At 35.7% G+C, this 21,074-nt stretch overlaps 1 protein-coding gene across 1 annotated transcript; it reads left to right on the forward strand.

Annotated features, from left to right (window-relative positions):
* Positions 1-7,026: 7,026 nt before the first annotated feature.
* LOC135689394 (uncharacterized) lies at positions 7,027-14,664 on the forward strand. The gene is made up of 2 exons (XM_065206593.2): positions 7,027-7,160; positions 11,864-14,664. The coding sequence occupies exon 2, from the start codon at positions 11,866-11,868 to the stop codon at positions 12,625-12,627; it is 762 nt and encodes a 253-aa protein (XP_065062665.1). The 5' UTR covers positions 7,027-7,160; positions 11,864-11,865; the 3' UTR covers positions 12,628-14,664.
* The last annotated feature ends 6,410 nt before the right edge of the window (positions 14,665-21,074 follow it).

The raw sequence follows: 21,074 nt of genomic DNA on the forward strand, positions 1-21,074 counted from the left end.
ATGTTTCAAGTCACTTTTTCAACTCTGTATGTCATTTTTTCAACTCTGCATGTCAAAACATCCAAATTTGATTGAGTTGTTACCCCCTTTCCCAACCACTGGTAATTTGGGCCAGTGGAATTATAACAATTGTAATTTCCGAAAATATCTTTATGTGAATCTATCTGAATCACTTCAACAAGTCTAAAGTAGCAATTTGTTCATGCTTTTAAGTTGCATACACCATGATATAGCATTTGCTGCATTAGAAATGGATTAATGGTTGGATGAGAGAAATGTAAGATGAACCACATTGAATATGACTGGGCTTAGTCGGGACCCTTGATGAGGAACACAAAATACATGTACTGTGATCTGAAAAAAAATTACTAAAAAATATGAAGGGTATACCAATTAAATTTTTGCAGTTTTTTAAATCGAGTTTTGTGTGTGTTGGCAATGTGAATGGGGTTGTTGCTCAGGGCATCCATTTTTGAGATAAAGAATATGAATGACCTTACGTTATGAAGTCACCAGATACTATAGAATGATATTCATTAGAAAATTTCTTGAAAAGTGACATTTGGAAACTAACTTGACGTGAAAAGATGTAAAATATTAAGCAGACAATACAAGATTTATCAGCGTTGAGACAAGAGAGGAATGATTCTGTACCATGCTACAGTACAACTTTGAGAAAAGTCTGCTCCCATAATTGGACGGGTCTTCATGATAAAGCCCTGTATGCCGGGGCGAAATATTAGTATTCATTTAATTTAATTCATTTTGGAAAATTCATCTCACAATATTGGATTCTCGTCGCTGTTTTGCTTTGTTTCTGAATTTTATCCTTTTATTTATATCATACTCATTGCAAGATTCACAGAATCCGGCGGACAGCCTAACCTGCGGTTCTTCCTTCTCACACATTATATCTTCATGATAAACCGGTAAACAGTTATTTTCAGAGGACAGAGGATAGGTGGATTATCAATGAAACAACAGCTTGAACGTATTTTTAAATAGAAACTCGGGAATAAACAAATATATAAAAAATAGAACATATATATATAGAAAGCAAAATTGTGAAGAAAAATGTTTATTGTAAAAGTTCATATTTTAGACTTAAGTAGGGAGTTAGTTTTGTCCCCGAAAGGATCTGTATTGAAAAATATAGTAAGTATCGTTTTATATTTCTGTTCAACGCGACACAAATTTGGGAAGAGAAATTAATGTTAACTACGTTTGTTCTAAGAATTTTCTCACAGTTATCTGGAGCAGAAAGCAGACGTAAAAAATTTTGGTAGTTGCAGCATGGCCCTTGTTGGAATAATATTTTTCGTAAAAAGCTTTGAAAGGCATAATAAAGATTTAGTGAAAATAAAAATGACCGATTTGTTCCAGCACAAAGCCAATTCAGTAAAACCAACAACGCGCCCTTTTTGGTAAAAAGTTTCATCAGGTTTCATGGTTAACGAAAAATCGCTTCAACTGTTTCTGTTGCCTCTAGAAAAATTTGTAGAAAGAGTGTTGAATACTAGATCTTATTAATCTTGCCAAGGGTTTAACTATTCCGATCTTGCTTTATTAGCACGGCATCTAAGATATACTTTAGTCAATTTGTTACATTTTAGAAAAAAAAGTTGATCTCAACAATGAGGCCAGTACATCTAGGCAGTGGTGGCGCTAGGGGAGGCTAGGGGGGGGCTACAGCCCCTCCGTCGGAAGAATCTAGCCCCCCATCGGAGGAAATTTTAGATTATTGTCGGAGCAAATTTGACAAAATAACGTACGAAAACTGCTTGTTTTGGTTATTATAGCCACCCTGTCGGAAGCTCCAGCCCCTCTGTCGGAAGATTTCTGGCGCCACCTCTGCATCTAGGTCAGTATTAGTTAAGATGGTTGGCCTAGAAAGGCAATAGATAGAGAAAGTACAGATCATTTAACACACTATCACATTTATCATTTTATCAAGATTTGGTATGATCAAGATATACGCAAGGAGTTTTTACGCACGTCACACTAACCTCAACCCTTATCGCGGTCAAAAGGCTATTGGCAAACATGAAAGTAATGACGCCTTATCAAAGCCAGATAAATAAAACCTCGAGGTTCTCCAACAAAACCGTCCAAGGATAACACACAAATGGAATTCTGAAAAAAGATACGTAGCCAGGCAACAAACTGTATGATGATACATATAATATTCGAGATCAAGACAATCTCATTGTGCTGGTAAACGAAGCTTCTGAAAGTAGTAGCAGATTACTCGCATTTTGGGAACAATGGTAGATGGAAATTGTGTATGGACACATATCAGAGGTGGTGTACTTGTGATACGTAGCCTGTGCTCACCTTTTAACACCTTTTCATGCCGGTGTATTACGCGTTTCTGCATGGGCATGCGATTCTGCATGAGCTGAGACACGTATACGTTTTCAGTGCTGGTAATGGCGGACAAACATGGACTAATATGAGCCAAAAATTTTAAAAATTTATGAAAATGTACGAAAAGTTGTGATAACCCTAACCACTTCAATACCAAAAGCAACCCATATATAAATGTGGACTTCTGTCAATGGTTTATCGAATAAGACTAAGAAGATTTTGTACCTACATAAACTAATAAACATGAAAGAAACGCGTTCAACAAAACAAGTATACCAAGAACAAAAGCACCTTAACCTAAGAAATTGTTGGTATGATGAAATAACGAATGACCTGATTGAACTAAATATAAAATACTCAGAAAAACAAATTTCAGAACTATCAAGGAAAGATTGGAAAAAAATGGTGAAAAGCAAAATCAAGGATAGAGCAGCATCTTAAGAATTGCGATAAAACAGAAAAGGGGTTCATTAAAAAGGTAATTTTGGAATAAATAAATAAATATCAAACATAAAAAGGGACCAACGTTGCTAAATCAAAACTAGACATGACCGATTTAAAAGCTAATTACAAAGAAAAACATGATGATAAAAGTTGCAGAAGGTGTGGATTACATGAAGAAAATTTAGAACATTCATGGCAATGCGAAAAATTCAAAAGACACCTTCCAGGAATGGAACAAATTCTAAAAAGCAAAGCAAAAGGCCTGATAGAAATAGAGAGATTGGTTGAACTTTTTCAAATCTAAGTGAAAATTAGCCTGTGGCACTATACTGCACATGACGTCTTTCCTGGCAATTCTGTGTTTGTGCTATAGTAGCTGCTTCGAAACGGAGAATTTATTTTTATTTATTATTTATTATTATTATTTTTATTATCATGCCCTATCTGTGAAGGGCGTAAAGTGCATCCGTGGGGGGACTCCTACTATGGCCTAACAGGGGGGTCGGCCAAAGCTAAAATGTTAAAAAATTATCCTCAAATGGTAGTTTTTCTTACATCAACCCTCAAATGGTAGCATAAGGGCCGGAATTTTGTACATGCCGGTTTCGTTACATGCCGGTTTCGTTACATGCCGGTTTCGTTACATGCCGGTGTCGTTACATGCTGGTGTGATACCGACATCGTGTAAACGGGGTAGAAATCATAACAAGAGATTAACAAGAGACTGGCAAAAATTCAATCAATTTTGAAACATCCACTCAAGTTAGCAGTTGCTTGCTTCATCTATCCTTAGTGTAGCAAATAGTCATCGTGATGGTAAAACCGCTATTTGCCAATGACAAGATAATATATCTAAAAATATCTAATCTAAAAACATACCCAACGTACACAATGATGCCAATAGGAACAGAAAACATTTTGAATTCAGAGAGGCGTAAAACTAGCAAAAAGTGAATATTTATAAAGCTTTAAACGGTTTAGAATAAAAAAGCCCATAATTGCTAATAGTGAAATGTTAGCCAAGGCCCCAGCCCCTTAATCTATCGACCCTGAGTTGTTATCATCTCCGGCATTAGATGTCTGCCATCATGTTGTTAGGTTATGTGGTGTTTTTGTGATGACGTCATTTTGCCACTTCATACTATATGCTATATGTAATGCTTCGAAAATCTACGGTGCCATGTTAACCCTGAATTGAATTGTAATAATCAACAATCTCCAAATTGACGCGAAATTGCCATGAAAATAACCATCTTATTATTTTCTAAGTCAAAAAAGCAACCGGTTGAAGATGGCAGGCTGTGTCCATTTTCTTTTGTTTATAATAATCAACTCAAAAAGCGGCAACATTGGAAAAGAACACGACAGGCTTTAGGAAATGAAAAGCCTTTTTATGATTTCCTTAATGGCATCTGGATTTCAAATAGAAAACGTGTATGCGCGTGCCAGTAGATTTCTTCTGAAGTATAAACTTTTTGTACAATACAAAATAAATGTTGTACTGGTTCATGTTTGGTTGATTTTTTGCTTTAAAAAAGGCAGTTAGTTACGTAACGTAAAAGACCAAGTTACGTAAAGGTAGTAAAGGGGGCGGGCCCGACCACAAGTTGAATAAAGGTACCGACCACGGGGTTCATAATTGTAGTAAATAATTAACACCGCAAAACGACGAGAGAGAACAACAACAAACATACATAAATCAGCTATGGCTTGATAATTGTAGCCATTTAATCTAAAAATTTCCAGTCGTACCCAGGTTTTGTCTCCCACTTACATTTCCTATCAGTTTATAAAAAAATTATTGACTGAAATGCCAAAGTATTATACAAATCATTATATCGATAGATTGTGTTTGGATTGTGTTAAATGGTTTTCAAGAATATTATATATTTCCCATTGTCTACAGTTGCAACAAGGGTAGCAACAAACTTTGCAGACCTCATTTTCAAATGATATCCTTAGATGCAAACGAACCTTATTTACATCACCGAGACTCAGATATCGAAATAAATAGATAAAAACTCATACAAATACCTCGCCCCTGTTACTGTGTGCTTTGCTAATCTCTAACTCGAAAATTACAAAATTCTGGGACACTAAGCCAACATTACAAAGCCGTCGAAAGTATTTGGCAATATATCTATGGGTAGAGATGGAAGCAATCTTTAACCAATAGGCAGACGTTCATGGCAACCGTTGGTTAACATGAAGGGTGTGGTAGTTGCTAAAGCCTCTGTTGATTTTAAATAAACACTCCACTAAGAGAAAAACATCACTTGAGGACCATTTCAAATGACATTGGCAGCTGGGTAATCGACAGCGCCAACAGATAAACGATATCCATTTGTGTACCACGGTTTAATTAATGGGGCAGTTGAGGGTAACTGCTTCTATAATTGAAAATATTGCAGCCCCACGGCCACTGGCCGGAGGAGGGTTATAGAAGCAAAAAAAATTGAAAAAGGTGAACAAAAATTTAGAACCTGGAGGAGGTTGAAAACATTTCATTGCCTTTTGGTTTTCAAAATGCAGTCAGGCAAAAATTGAAAAATCCAGATAAAATTCAAGAACCTGTTTTTTAATTAGAATGTGTTTATATACCGTAAAATGTAGGCATTAATTGTTTAAAATTTACATATACAAATTATGACACGCTTTTGTTATCAGTTGACAAATGACATGTTTTAAAATGTTTTGGAAAACAGAGTTACCAGGAGAGGAAAGATAGTTGAGTACCACATTTTATTGACCACACCAATTTTGAACCCACTAAAAATGAAACAGGTTTTATAGTAGCTGTCGCTGATTCGAACAAAAAAACATCCAATCGTGTCTTTTTCCTCTATCGTAACTTTTGATCCACAACTAGATATAAATTTTCTGCTTACTTTCAGTCATTATCCGAAGTTTATACCCAGAAAAATGTTAGATGAAAAGTGCTTAAGTACACTATGCTTCCGCCATTGGCTTCCGCCATTTCGTGCCACCTTCAAGTTTTGCGGTACCAAAAACTTGTTCGGTTACAATCGACTGTAAACGTATAGTAAACTATTCTTCAATAATGGTGTTTGTGTGTTTCAATTAAATATAACACAAGTCTTGTCATCTTGATACAGAGTTGATAAAGAGTAGGAAGAATTTTTCAAATAGTTTAATGCGCGCGTTTGCAAAGCAGAACTTGTAAAGAAATCCCAAAAAAATGTCTGGAGCGATTAACAAATAATTTTTAGAACATTTACACTTTATTTTAACATGCAGATAGGAGCCGATTCGGAGCTTTACTGTAAGACACAAAAAGAATGGCCGAACCGTGATTTGAAGAATATTGACGATCTGGCGCATATCTAGACTGCTTTACCAAATCATAAATCAAACCAAACCATACCATACCCCAGTCCAAAGCGCGCTTTGCAATGGAGTTGAAAGGGGAACATCTAAAGAGGGGGTTATGGAAGCAGATTTTTATTATCAATGTCTTTTTCAGTATTCGGCTGTTTCAAAGGACCTCTTAATTGTGACAATTTCTATCAGTAATTTCTAACTGACCTCTATTCCAACTGAATCAAACCACGATAAGAATGAAACCTTTTCGATTTTTATCATTGGAGAATTGTGTTTAAAGCACAAATGCAGTTTAACGTGAAATTTTTCATTTGTATTGAAACATCGCATAAAAAACTGAAACATCGCATAAACTCTTGTATAGGGCTTTGCGATGTTAAGTTCTTTTGTGTTCTCAACTTCACATTACTTCAAGGTAATATGAAATTGTATAGCATCCTTACACAAAGGTTTTATAGGATGAAAACGGTAAAAAATTAAATAAATCAATCTGATGTAGAAAATGGTACATCTTAAATTTAGTTTGGGAATATTTCTAGCTTGTAGCTGAGCCCTTTCAGCTTTCATTGTTCTTAAGGTTGGCTAAATACTAATAAATGCCTTCTTGGGAAAAAGCTCAAAAGTGACGAAAAATGACGTCGTTTATCCATCGACATATATATATAGATTAAAGAAATATAGCCCTTCTCAGCATGATAAAGTAAACTGCCATTGTCACAACACACGGACGGCCTAAAGTAAAAAGCCTTGATAACATTGAAAACTCCCGTATTCAAACGGAGACATCGATTGTTTACTCTTTGTTGTGTCCTTTGTTTGGTGCAACTGCCTCTCATGGGACATAGAGGTGGAGATGCCCAGAGCGAATGACCGCCCTATTGCTATGCAAATTAGGCATCAAGTATAAGAGGGCAGCCCTGGAAGCACTGACAACGAATACACAGTTGCGTGACAACGAATACACAGTACGAATACTGACTGCAGATTGACGACAAATATATATAAAGGTAAAATTTTTCTATTGACTTTTTCACTTTACACTCATTATTGTTAGATACTTAGAAGTCACCGAGTATTAGTTAATTCTTTGGAAATTGTGTCCTTAAATTTTTTTAAAAGTTTCTTGAATTTTGGAAAATTTTTGAGAAAATATTGATAAAATAGAAAATCAGCTTTAACGGGATTGCTTCAAATGTCAATCAGAATGTGTTGAGCTTCAATATAATTGTTAGCTTTTTAATTAAAGATGGGTTATAGTTTTTTCAAGGTAGTGTAATGCCAACGTCATTGCTTCAAATTTATAGAAAAAAGTCTTTTTTATATTCAAAACCAGTACTGAGCGTTTCTTAAAGACGATTGAGATTATTTTCTGTATCAAGTTTGCCATTTTGCTAATCTGAGCGCTACTGACCACAGTGAAATTTGATATGATATAATCTGATATGATTTCGATTTTATATTTATGTAAGGAATGCTCACATCGAATCTGCATTGAATTATCCTAGGCAATGGAAAAGGGAACAAGCTATTTGATCACTTTTGCTAACGATAATCTAAACAATTTTTGAATGCTTTTTCACGTTAAGCCGAGGCTTTTGCAGTCTAGCTGAACTTGAAATTCTATAGCTTAATTCTATATTGGCATACGCGTGCCTTTTTCAGTCGAATGACCACCCGCATGTCTACTTATAATTTGATAAAGTGAAATTCTGATTATCTTTATCACGATTTGTAGAAACAAAAACTTTCGATCTTTATGTATTAAACTCAGGCTTGGAATAAGATATTGACATATTACGCTGACAATTACATCTATCCAAACTTTTTCCTCAAAGTGAAAATTTTACCTTTTCTAAAATGAAAATGATTTTAATTACCCTTATAGCCATGCAAATTAAGATAAGGAATTTACTATATTTTTTACCTTAAAAATATTGAAGAACTCCCGATTTAGTCACTGCCGTTTCTATGCTTACTGTTAAAATTTCCGTTGAAACCTCTATTTTTGAATGCACCCTTCTTTGAGATCAATACAATTTAATACTAATCTATCTGACACTTCAAACTCTTTGCTGTTGCATAGATGTTAAAAAGAAATTTTGCTGTTGTTGCTTTGTCTGGAATGATAGTTTTAACGGAAAGGAATTTGCTTAAAGATTTCAACTACGATCGCAGTATGCCACAGATATTCGGCTCTTGTGAAAATATCCTTTATGCTTGACAAATGAAAATCATTGTTCTAGAAGTCTCAATGCCACGAGCCAATTTGGCACGGATTATTAAGAATCCGCTGTCAATATACGAAAAAATCAGCATATGCTGACTCTATTTATCACGAGTGCGCGACATCTTCCGACAAAAGGCGCTTGAATACGGCGGCTGGACTTTTGTAAATATAGGGCTGTGTGATAAAGGAAGTTGTAATAAACGAAGATTACTGACAGTAAACTGAGATATTTTGAAAGAATTAATAGATTAGAAGAGGAAATAAATCAAATAGAATTTGTTTAAATTGATTTAGAAAGGCTGAAATGATGCATTTTGTGAACTTGTCTGCTAACAAGCAAAATATTCTGTGACAGAATGTTTAGCAATGATGCCTCTGTATGTGTAGGTAACTCTTTGAATTCTTGACAAGCATTAGTTGAGAAGCAAACCAAAGAACCACCCATTAGCACAGTAGCTCACTCAAATTCCTTTACTTGTCTTAAGTAAAATTGATTATCAAAATGTTGGGTATTTTATTGAGGGCGATCTAAGAAGTAGTTCGCGAATTACTTATGACATAGAGTACACTCATTTTTCATAAGAAACTGGCTATAAGAAACGAGTACTGGACAGTCAGAAAAGATTAAGAAATCTCAGTACTCGAAGCAAAAAAATTAAGTTCTCCAATACTACAAACTGTTAAATTGTGATAAAACTGAGAACAACGAAATTTTCTAAAATCCAAGAACATGATTGCCCCGTTGGCCTAGAATTTAAGACACAAGGGATAAAAATATACTTCCCGCATCTAAATACAGCATTAGCACGAAAGCGAATCTCTTGACGTGATAAAAAGGTCACGAACATTTCATGAGTATTGAAATTTCCAGAACATTAAGAAACTGGAGTACTCAACATCGACCTTTGTTTCCTTTAAAAAAAGCGTGTATGGCGATTGGAAATAGCCGTGATATTTACTGACAAAGTTTGCATCTTAAAAGTGGAGAAAAAGCCACAATTTCTGTTGCCTTCAATGAGAAACAGATATCTCACATAATAGTTCTTCTCTATTATTGCAAAAGTAAGGATAATGTTTTACTTTTACGTTTTGATTCCAATCGCCAGCTGTTGATACCATTCGTGTATTCCGTAAGAAAATCCGCCGGGGAGAAATGAGTACCGAGCTGGGAGGATCAAGTTCAGAATGGGTTTGTTTAAACAATTAGCAAAATTGCAAGACGGAGCTGAAGATTAAAGAATAATTGATGTTTATCTGCCTTTTCTGAATTTCATAGTTCGATCTTTCAAATGGTCGGTATAAAATACAGGGCATTGTGCCAAAAAGATCGCCGAGTATACCAGGAAAAGAAAAGTAACATGTGTTCAAGATTGTATTTTTCACATTGTCATTCATAAACTTCTTATTTGGGCTACTGAAAAATAATCAAGGGCTTATCTTAAAAAATCGGCTCCCGATGGCCATTCAACACATTGTTCCTAGTATGCCGACTAAATTGGTCTACCATTATATTTTAGAATCCATCTTTTAAAACTGCCGTCCATTCGTGATCCGCGAAAATCCGGGCTTTCCGTAAAGAGATACCGGCCTCCCCGGGGATGAGGGGGGTTCAGTGAAAGAAACTCCGCTCTCTGAATGCCTGATTCGGGCTAATCTTAGATAAAGACGCGATTAAAACAATCTACTCATAAGACTTAGCAATATAGAGAATAGAGATCCTTTTTCTTTTGGTCATTCACGTGTCGTAGTAGCTGTCATTTTTTGTAATGAACATTGTAAAGGGCATAAGAATATCAACAAAACTAAACATGGCGATGATTTTACATCGGCGATGATACTTTAATGAATAATCTTTATTGAATAAAATCACTAAAAGGTACTGGACAGAAAAAACCATCCACGATAAGGCAAGTTAGCGTGTGAATGAACCTATGCGAATCAACCTACGCATTCGAAGGGTTAAAAATCATCCACGATAAGGCAAGTTAGCGTGTGAATGAACCTACGCGAATCAACCTACGCATTCGAAGGGTTAAAAATCATCCACGATAAGGCAAGTTAGCGTGTGAATGAATCTACGCGAATCAACCTACGCATTCGAAGGGTTAAAAACCATCCACGATAAGGCAAGTTAGCGTGTGAATGAATCTACGCGAATCAACCTACGCATTCGAAGGGTTAAAAACCATCCACGACAAGGCAAGTTAGCGTGTGAATGAACCTACGCGAATCAACCTACGCATTCGAAGGGTTAAAAATCATCCATGATAAGGCAAGTTAGCGTGTGAATGAAGCTACACATTCAGGTCTACCAGGCAAGGCACCTCAAACATTGGTGAATAGCTGGCCACATTCGTGGAAGTTTTCACAATCAATAGTTATTGCAAACATTACTTGAAAGACAAAAGAATGCTAAGAAAACAGAAATAAAAGCATCTCCGTTGAATAGTAAATAAGAACTAAGCCAAGTTTTTTTATTTGAAGTCTTCAAGTTGACATAATTTCAATTTATTTGCACTTCTGTTGAAGACAATAAACTGCCTGCAAACGAAAAGCAGCTTATCTCCCCTTCAGGAAGTTCCATTGTTATCGTTTTAGAGGTGTATTTTAACTTACGTAATGAGTCAAATTTTTGAACAGCATAAAGAAAGAGAAACTATCATATGATCAAGTGTGAAATTTCTGAAATTGAAAGTGAAAAAACTCGATACGAAACGAGCTTATTTCTTTTGTATAAAATAGTTAGAGAGAACTCTCAAATCATGAAATTAGTAGCCAAAAATTTTTTTAAAGGACAATCTTAAAAATTCTCTTTGAAATAACGTATTCTGAAGTAGGCTGCGTCACTTTATGTCACAGGTGGCTTTTGTGTGGGCATAGTGCAATATAGGTCTCACCCCCTCGTGCGATTCGACAAACACCCATTCAATAAATAATTGACAAGTTTTCATGTTTTTTTCACAGTGAAAAGCTATGTAAATTGGTTAATCAGTAAGATAAAACAAACTATAAATGATTTCAATACACAATTGAAAGACACGAAAAAATATATTGCTGCAGTTTGGTATAATTACATCGAACGTGTGCCGTTAATTAGGGCAATTCTAAAGATCTTCAAAGGATGTTGCATACATAACACTTCGAATGCATTTGGTAGAAATGACAATAAACTTAATTTGCAATAGCTAATTATCATAAGACTTTGGATATGAAAAAACAGTCGTTAACGGACGGTTCCAATTGAGAGTTTTGAATAGCAAAATTGCTTCGAAGGGAAAGCAAAAACATACTGCTCAAGCTGCATTAGCAGGAAAAAGTTGTATTTCTTTCAAATGTTATGAAAATGTCTTTTTTCTCTGTAGAGCCTGCCGAGTTATGAGGCAGCAAAAACAATAGACCGCTTGTTGTAGTTGGGTTTGCACTTAATGCATTCGCTTATTGCTGTCAACTAGAGAACTTAACCTTTTTCTTTTCCTCACTTAGATATGGAATCTATATCGCTAAAAGCTAGAAGAAATTGTGCTTTTGAATTCGACAATTGCGAATTCTCTGCATTATCGACGATGGCCGAACGATTTTACGAGGACCCTCTTCAAACAGTTCCGGATCTGGAAACTCTAGAAATGAAAGCAGCTACAGGTGCAGCATTTACAGAGCAAGAAGTACCGGATGAGGCATTATATTTGCCAATGCATAGTGAGGCAACTCCGGTGCGAATGGACACATTGTATGCAAAAACACATAAAATAACACCAATGGCACTGAAGTTCGACAACGATGTGAGCGACTCTAAACCTGTTTGTCCGAGACAAAATACGACCATAAAGCCGGCTAAGAGAAAGAAGTCCAATAGACGAAGCTACTTGTCAAGCGACCTTCCAGCAGAGATCCGGAACCAAAGGCGGACTGTTGCTAATGCGAGAGAACGAGCTAGAGTCGGAAGAATGTCAAATGGTTACGATGCATTGCTGAAGTCACTTCCAAAATACCTTACCGCATCAAAAATGCGGAAAGTAGACATTTTGAACTCAGCTGTTTGTCACATACAAAACCTGATGCGGTTACTGGCTGATTATCGGTACGATCTGAACAAAGAAGAACACTCAAGAATGTTCTCACACCCGGGTTTCGTGGACACAAAAGATCAAACTGTTACCAACCAGTTCGCTCTGAATAGCATCCAATTAGACTACTACAGCGACATTCAAAATCTGAGCATTCAAAACTGCTCTTTTATAGAATCTTAAAAGGACTAAGCTAGATACACCTTTTAAAAGTAATCGCTAAGTCAGACCGGGGGAGCCTCCCGAATCCGCTAGTAAATTCCGGCCTTGCTTATAACGGTTACCTTAGACAGTGTAAGGTCGGATAAATGTTGATTTTTTAAATGTTGTTCTTCGTCAATGTTGCCCGTCATGCATTAAAATTAGGAGTCACTCGATACAGTTGAACGAAAGGACTTTTATCTTTATTTGTAAAGTACTTGAAGTACATATACTGAATGTAAGTTTTATTGTAAATAGCAGAGCTCGTTTTTAAACATAGCAAAACGAAGTTTATATTTAGTGATAATATATTTATGAATTTATACTAAAGTTGAGAGGTTTTTTAATGCACCCATTAAATGAGTCAAGAGCCAAAGCCTTGTTTTGATTGGTTGTATTCTATCAAATATGCGAATACATTGGGTTGACGTTGTCTAGCTATCATGCTTCTTACAAAATGCCTTATTTCTCCTTTACATCGCCATAACTTTGCAAGTACTATATCAATCACATTCCATTAAGGAGACCGTACGGTCACCTCCGATACCAAAACTAATAGAATAAGGAGATAATTATATCATACTCATTTTATCATGTCAAAAAAATCTAAATTAATTTTATACGCATAACTTTAAAGACAAATATTTGGGGTACTAGCCTATCGTTCTTCCAAAAATTTTTATCCTCATGACAACGATAATTCTACAAAAATTCAGCTGCCTAGCCAAATAGGCTTAACCAAAGATTCACAAACAGTCAATTTAAACAAAACAATCTTGACATTTTAAGGCTAGCCAAATTGAATAAAACTGAAACGAAGTTATCGAAGCAATTGAAAGGAAAGCCTGTCGGCAAAGAAACTACGCAGTGTTATTCGCGAAAAACATAAGATTCCTTTAAATCTGATAATCTAAAGCCAATTTTTATCAAAATATGATTGTTTTGAAGAATTCCGTCTTCTGGTCCTTCAATCTTTAAAAATCATGAACTTTTCTAGAACACTGAAAAGTATGGTAATATGCTTAAACTTGAGAAAACTTGGTTGTGAAAACTTTCATCTACCAATAAGGCTTGGGAAATGCCCTGTGTTAAAACTGATACATTTCCAAACAGTCTGCCTTTCAAAAAATAACAGTTTTCTACCCACTTAAATCGGTACTGGAGCCTTTTCCTCCTCCTTTAAATATCACTAGTGTACGAGAATCACTTGTACGAATGCGAGAAGCGATAACAAGTCTCTAAAAGCATGGCAACCTATGGTGATAACAACCTAGACCAAGTGTAGCTGCATTGTTAGGCCGTACTATTGTAATAATGTTAAATTAAAGATTTGGTGAGCAGATCTGCATAGGTTTCCAGTCAACAATGGTATTAGTGACATATTCCGCACTCAAAAGTCGCTAGTTTACGTCATTGAGGTGAAGGTATAATGCACTGTATAAATTTGCACCAATTAGGAAGGTGCAAAATACTTTAAATTTCAACTTACTCCTTTGTTGGCCTGTTTGATGATGTCGTATATGTCGAAACGATGATTTAGGGTAAGGGATGAACAAGGGGGAAGCTCTCAAAAAGGGCAAGGTTTGGTATGAATGAACAAAATGGAAACTCTCAAAAAGGGTAAGGCTTGGTATGGATGAACAAGGGGGAAGCTCTTAAAAAAGGGCAACTTACAAAGACTGAAATGACGATTTAGAAGAAAGAAATAGAGGAGAACTTACTTTACTAGTTAACTATCAAAGATTTTCATCTTGACTTAGGAAATACAGCCCGGATAGTACAGTCCGCTTGCAAGATCTCAACTTGTTAGTTTCTAGCGTAACTTTTAACTTGTATCCCAAGGATTGCTCTAGAGAGTCTGTTGGCTCAGTGCGTTGGCCGTTTGAGCGAAAGTAAATAGATTTCCAGTTGCAAACACACATGTCTGAGAGGCCATTTACAAGACCAGTACGCTGTATTTGTCTTCAATAACCTATAGCTATGGAAATGTGTGAGAATGTTTGCATACCTGAAATTCGATCTTGCTTTCAAACCAGTTTTTAACAATAGAGGTTTTGGGCAACATTCTGGAGTCCCGGTGACTCAGCTGCGATTTACCTGCGTCCCAGTCACTCGGTTGCGATTTTGCTGCGTCCCAGTAACTCGGTTGCGATTTTGCTGCGTCCCAGCAACTCGGTTGCAATTCTGCTGCATCCAAGCAACTTTGTTGTGATCTATCAGGTAAACGCCGTATCATAATAAATGGCAAATAAACAGACTTTCCAAAGATTCTAATTTCACTAATATCCTGGTATCAGAACCCTTCCTACAGTTTCCAATATTTATTTTCATATGATTTGGACCGTGAACACCCGGCCTGTCAAAAATTGCTCGATGCCCTTTTCATGTTTGAAACAGGACGGTTCTTAGTTGCTACTTTGAGTTTCACGCTTAATGCGATCATCAGGCAACTGGATAATTTGAATCATCAGGGCGTCGGAATAAATCGTAGACACGACAATATTTCTATATCGTGATATCTTTATTTCCAAACACAAGTGCTAGATTCGCCAGAAAAATTTTCTAAAAGTCGCTACAAGAAAAAACTGATTCCCAACATTGAAAGGTTTGGAAAAGGAATCCCAACCTCGAGATTGCTCCCACTTTCATAATTCTGGATGAATAAACAGTTCCATCGATGGCTTTTTGAAAAATTTGCAGTTAGTTATTATAATGCAATTTTTTTGGAAATGAGAAGCTTCAATGTATAGTTTTAATGCTTTATCCCGCATAAAAAATTATAAAACAAAAGGAGCTGAAAAAGATGAATAATAAAATTAAAATGAAGTAAAACGGTTTCATCAAATTTCAATAAAGTTTGTAGGAACGCGCTTAGGTAAGCGGCTGGTACTTTGCAGATTGACACGTGAACCGTATTGTGACCAGAAGGTCGCCTTTGACCTTTTGTTACAGACGGGCTATAGTTCAAAGGCCCAAGGTCACACGCACCTGGCATCTATGCACTTGTGTGCAAATGGGTGCAAGGGAAACAGCTGGACGTCATTCGGTTCAGGTACAGGGAATACAGTGAGTATCAAACATTAAAATATTTTGCGAGATTCATACTTACTATGAATCCCGGTATGATTTAGTGTATGCTTGGCCCGACAAAACATGCAGTAGCACTGGGCCTAGCCTGAATCCAGACGAAGCTTAAATAAAGTTTCCTTTGTAACTGCACGAATTTATCGTCGATGAATTTATTTGTTATGAATTTATTTGTGATGAATTTATTTGTGATGAATTTATTTGTGATGAATTTATTTGTGATGAATGTCATCAATACAAAACTTCATAACAATATTTCAGCTCGTTGTAACGTTTTGATAATGTAAATTTATGTATAACAAAGTTTAGATCTGTAAAAAAATAAATATGGAAAAAAATACTGATGATTCATTGAAAATTTAGGATGAGCTCGAAAAATATGGAAGAAAAATATATTTTTCATAATAATTCAAGACAATAAGAAGAATATAAATACGTGGAGGACGAAGAATATAAATACCTGGCAAATATCTTTCTAAAGGTTGTTGAAAGAATTATCATTGATGGCATCACTGGCAAATTCCGGCCTTGCAAACTATGTTGATAACCAACAGTCTAGCCAATCAGTCCTATCTGCAAGTTTGGCTTTTCAGTCAATATTTTTATGGGGACAGAGGATACAATTTTGTACACTCAGCCTGAAAATTCAAATTTTCAAAGAAGTGTTTTTGAAATTGAATTGTTTTAACAATTGAAATTTAGATTGCATTCAGCTCAAATTGGAAAAGGAATTATTTGTCTGTGAAACAATGTTTTAGAATTTGGATAAACTAGATTAAAAGTTAACACATTGTCTTCCTACTTCACTGCATTACCTTAGCTATATTCATTGTATATTGTTTTCCCGTCTTTGATCCATCTTGAACTATAAAAAATCATCTTTTTGTTGAACTATAAAAAATCATATCTTTGTTGATCTATAAAAAATCATATTTTTGATCCATCTTGAACTATAAAAAATCATATCTTTGATCCACCTTGAACTATAATACATCATTGTGCCACGTAAATACTCCCATGCAAGTATCTTCAGAAAGCAGAGTAAGAAGGGACTTATCATCTATAAGCAGTTAGTTTAAGCTACCTGCAATAGAGTTGTCATTTGAAATGACACAAAACAATTAACATAAACGAACATCATTAAAAACTTCTAAATAAGCAAAATCAGCTAAATATGTCAAAAGTCGGATGAGACGTGGCCAATTAATGATTTGAAGCTTGCGAAAGATATGAACAGAGGCCAAATTACGATATAATTACCATATGACGAATAGAGGTTTAACGATAAATAGCCTGTGCCAACGTGGCCATATCTCAGCCAATTCGTCACACTTTTAACCAAGTTTTGCAGATTTATGGTATTAGATGATGCTCTTTCAGATTAAGGGATCTTTTTGTTTCAAAAAATCCAAAAATAGATTCTTATGACGTCATCATTTAGGAATCTTTATGCTCGGCTTTTAGGGCATATCAAACATTGCCATTAGGAGTTTTTCTTTATACATCAAGCAAACTACTGACAAATGTTACAGTTACAGCAAGAGAATGTTTACACACTAATCTAATGTGTTATGAGCTTTGTGCTGTTTTTTTGCTTTAGATTTCATGCTCCTATCCGACTAGAGACAATTTGGTGTGAAAACCCTTAAACTCGGGAATTGACATCTCTAGTAAAAGACTTACAGGAAATACATGTAAAAGCCTGAGGTACCTCAAGACAAAGCCCCTTTACGTGCATGACGAGCAAAAACACAAACCAGTTCGTAATACGGTAGTGCAAGGTAGATTCAGAACTCGCATCGATGAGGGGGTGTATACAGATACATTAATAATGCTAAAAAAATATTGTTTGCATTCTGTTTGGAGCGATCAACGCAAAAATGTGATGTGTCATATAAGCAATGTATATTTTAAATATTAAAAGATGTCCTTTAAGAAGTATAAGCCTATATTTCTCTCTCTTCGGTTTATACTATACTGAAATTAATGAACCCACTCTAATCAGAAAACAAGCCAGGCTCTTATTCTTTCACGATACAGAATAGAAAAATTTTATCGGAAACAACACTTTCGTAAACAATTTTAGTAACTATATTTTCACAGTATCAAAATAAACAATAACTATATATGAATAATTGAGATGGTGAATATATATATATATGTCTAATTGTCGAATTATTAAGAGTTTTACAGCTTCCACGAAAGGAACTCCAAACAAATCGAGTAACAAAGAAGTGAAGTGTATGAAGAACGAGCTTTAAACTTTGCAACAGAAGAGGTTGTACTAAAAGAATAAAAGACAGAAAAAGAAAGAGAAAGACGAAAGAGATCAAATGGGACATCGAATTGAAATGCTGGTAGCAGAAAAAGATTAAAGAAAAGAAGAAAAAGAGAATAAGACAATATACATAGAAGTATTAATTGCAATTATACATTAGAGAATCAGAAGAAAGGTAAAAGAAGCAAAGTGAGAAACAATATAAATAGCGGAAAATAGAAAGAAGGAGACGTTTGTTTGAATGATAGAGTTATGAGTCGGGCGCAGAAAAAGAAGGAAGAGTACTTAAAAGTGGAAAAGGAAGCAAGAAGATGGATTGTTGCGTTAATCAGAGAAAGAAGAAGTTTGCGAAGAAACTTGCAGCGATGTTATCATTAGCAAGAGAACAGAGCAATAGAAAGAGAAAATATGAACAGACGGAAAGTGTAGGACGGGAAAAGAAGATGAACAAGGACAGAAAAATAGCTAGAAGAAAACGAGAAAGAAAAAGGATAGAGGGAGCCAAAAGCATTTAAACATTATCAAAGAAGTACGAAATTGCAAACTATTTTAGCAGAAAGATTATTCTTCAAATTGATTGTTTGTATATTTCTCGCTAATTGACTTTTATCACTGATTGACATTTTTTCAATGATTCACTCTCTGACTAACTTTCTTTCTCGCTGATTTATATTCTTATAGATACAGGGTCAACAAACATTACTGTACTTAATATTCTTTATCCACAGGATATACCAAGTGTATACTGTAGAATAAAGGCTATATGATTAACAGAATCATGATTTGTTGTTGCTTCTCGGGAGATGTTAGCAAAGTAATTCAGCCAGTGATATGGGGGCTGGGTCATAAAAAATTGTGCTTGGATGCTCGAAGCCGTGATTAGTAATGCGGGTCAAACCTACCCAACGAGGACAAAAAACATACAACAAGGATTGACTGACCAAGCTAGCTACACGCAACAAAGAGTATACTTTTACAAGAGTCAGTTTGCTCTTGGTTCTTATCTAAAAGGCGCCATTTCAGAGTCAAAGATTCCTACTCAAAGGGAACATACCTTTGGGGAGAAAAGAACCAGAATATCTTTTTATAAAACCATTAAACGCGATATTTCTCAACACTGATAAATTGCTCTAAAAGTAAACAAAACAGAGTTTTGGAAGTTTGCAGCTCATACCGTTGATCAACATGCTAATTTTCATGATGGTACCTGTTACATTAAAACTCTATTCATTTTACAGGCTAAAAAGGTGCAGTGCGTATTACAAGGTGCTGAATCAAAGAAAGAACGCCTAGATGTTTTAAATCCTTTTGTTTTCCATTACAAGAATGTTCTGTAGTGATTATGTTTCCTTATGATCATGCGATTCTGATTATGTGATTATATGATGATGACTTTAAAATTAAAAGAAAACTAGATAATCTGATAAGCATTAAACACCGAGGAAATCCTTGACAATACAGTGAGGCCAATAAAAGACACCGAGTTGTGGGTGTTCAGCAAAAAACATCAGAATCCTTTGGCAAATGCTTGAAAAAAGAATATTTTTTCAGCTCAAAGATAAATGCTTCTTGGGTTTTCACACATCGAATATTCCTGAAATTAGATCACATTTGGTTTGAAAAGCATATCTTTTCGATGTCTTCGTTTTTGACTAACTGCTTTCAAGCACTAAGAAAGCATCAAAACGAGCAAGCTGCTTTTTATCACGTTACCCCTACGGGGCGTGTCTATTCAATTTGACATAGAGGCTAGAAGTTGTCTTTTCTTGTCTTAACCAAGGTTAATTTTCCTATAATTCAATGGGGGCTTCGATAGAATTCTTGTCTTTACCAAGGCTAATTCTCCTATCATTTATTAGGGGTTTTAACTGGATTTTTGTCTTTGCTGAGGGAAATTTACCCTCGTGGTTGGAAGGGCTGCAGCGTGCCCGCGTAACTGGGGCTATACTCTTCTATTGTTTGAGGATTACTTCGGTCAACTCATCATGCGATATTCTCCATGAATAAGGTGTCTGACTTCAGAATAACCACTATAAGCATTTTGCAAGAGGTAACCTCAAAAACTCTTATCTGAGAGGCACGTTGAAATTGTGGTCTGGGGATCAAAAGAGGCACACATATAGAAGGTAGAGAGGTACGACTTCAACGTCAATGCCTCAATGCTATATCCGCTACACTCCATCTCTCCATCCAATTAAGATAAAGTTAATTCGATAGAGAATTACAGGTAGCATTGATTTAATTTTTGTACAAAAAGAACGAGCAAACATTCTAATCTGTTTCAGTTTTTAAGCAATGTAGACAATAGATATATCAAACAACAAACGTGGAGCATCTCATTAAGGTCAACAACAATTGCCTGATGTCAGTGAGGCTCCACCCACTTAAAAAGAATGCTGAATGAAAATTATAAGATTAAATTTTGCGGAAGATATGCTGTCACAAAGGTGATTAACTTCAAAGTACTCATTTTTCGAAATCGCCTGTTTTATGTTTGGTGTTGAACATGCAAAATTTTAAAGCATTTAGTCATGATAAAAGAAGAAGGTATACCAAAATACGACGAGACATGATTTTCAATCTGCAAAACTGTTTGCAAATCCTAGACTGACCACATGCTGACTGTACTGTCTGTAATAGGAAAATTTTCAACGGTCAGTTGTAGACAATTCTTTCAATCGAAGGGGAAAATCATTCCAAAAAATCCCGTACACCTTTCACAGAAATCTCGTTTTACCTGCGAATCCCTGAAAGTCCCTTTGAATTGGTGAAAATCTCGCTCGATATTTAAATATCTGAATTGCCCCTCGCTTGCCATTAAGAAAGAGACCACTTTCTTAAGTCAATGCCATCAAGTAGAAAATCGTAAAAAAATCAATTGATTGCCATTTGAAGGTATGAAGAACAGGGACCGCAGGGGGGTTTAGCATGTTTAGCCCACCATCGAGACTTGGGCAGGTAGAAGTTAGGAATGGCGAGCTAGGGTAGGTATGGTTCACCCCCCCCCCCCCCCCTAAAACAACGGAGACATAGCCTTCTCGCAGGGTAATGTTGATTTTGGCAG

This window comes from Rhopilema esculentum, chromosome 5 (genome assembly GCF_057945365.1).
Source record: "Rhopilema esculentum isolate cy_ngs chromosome 5, ASM5794536v1, whole genome shotgun sequence".
In the NCBI taxonomy this organism is placed as follows: domain Eukaryota; kingdom Metazoa; phylum Cnidaria; class Scyphozoa; order Rhizostomeae; family Rhizostomatidae; genus Rhopilema; species Rhopilema esculentum.

Coding starts and splice junctions, on each gene's coding strand:
- LOC135689394 (XM_065206593.2), top strand. CDS start 11,866: ATGGAATCTATATCGCTAAAAGCTAGAAGAAATTGTGCTTTTGAATTC.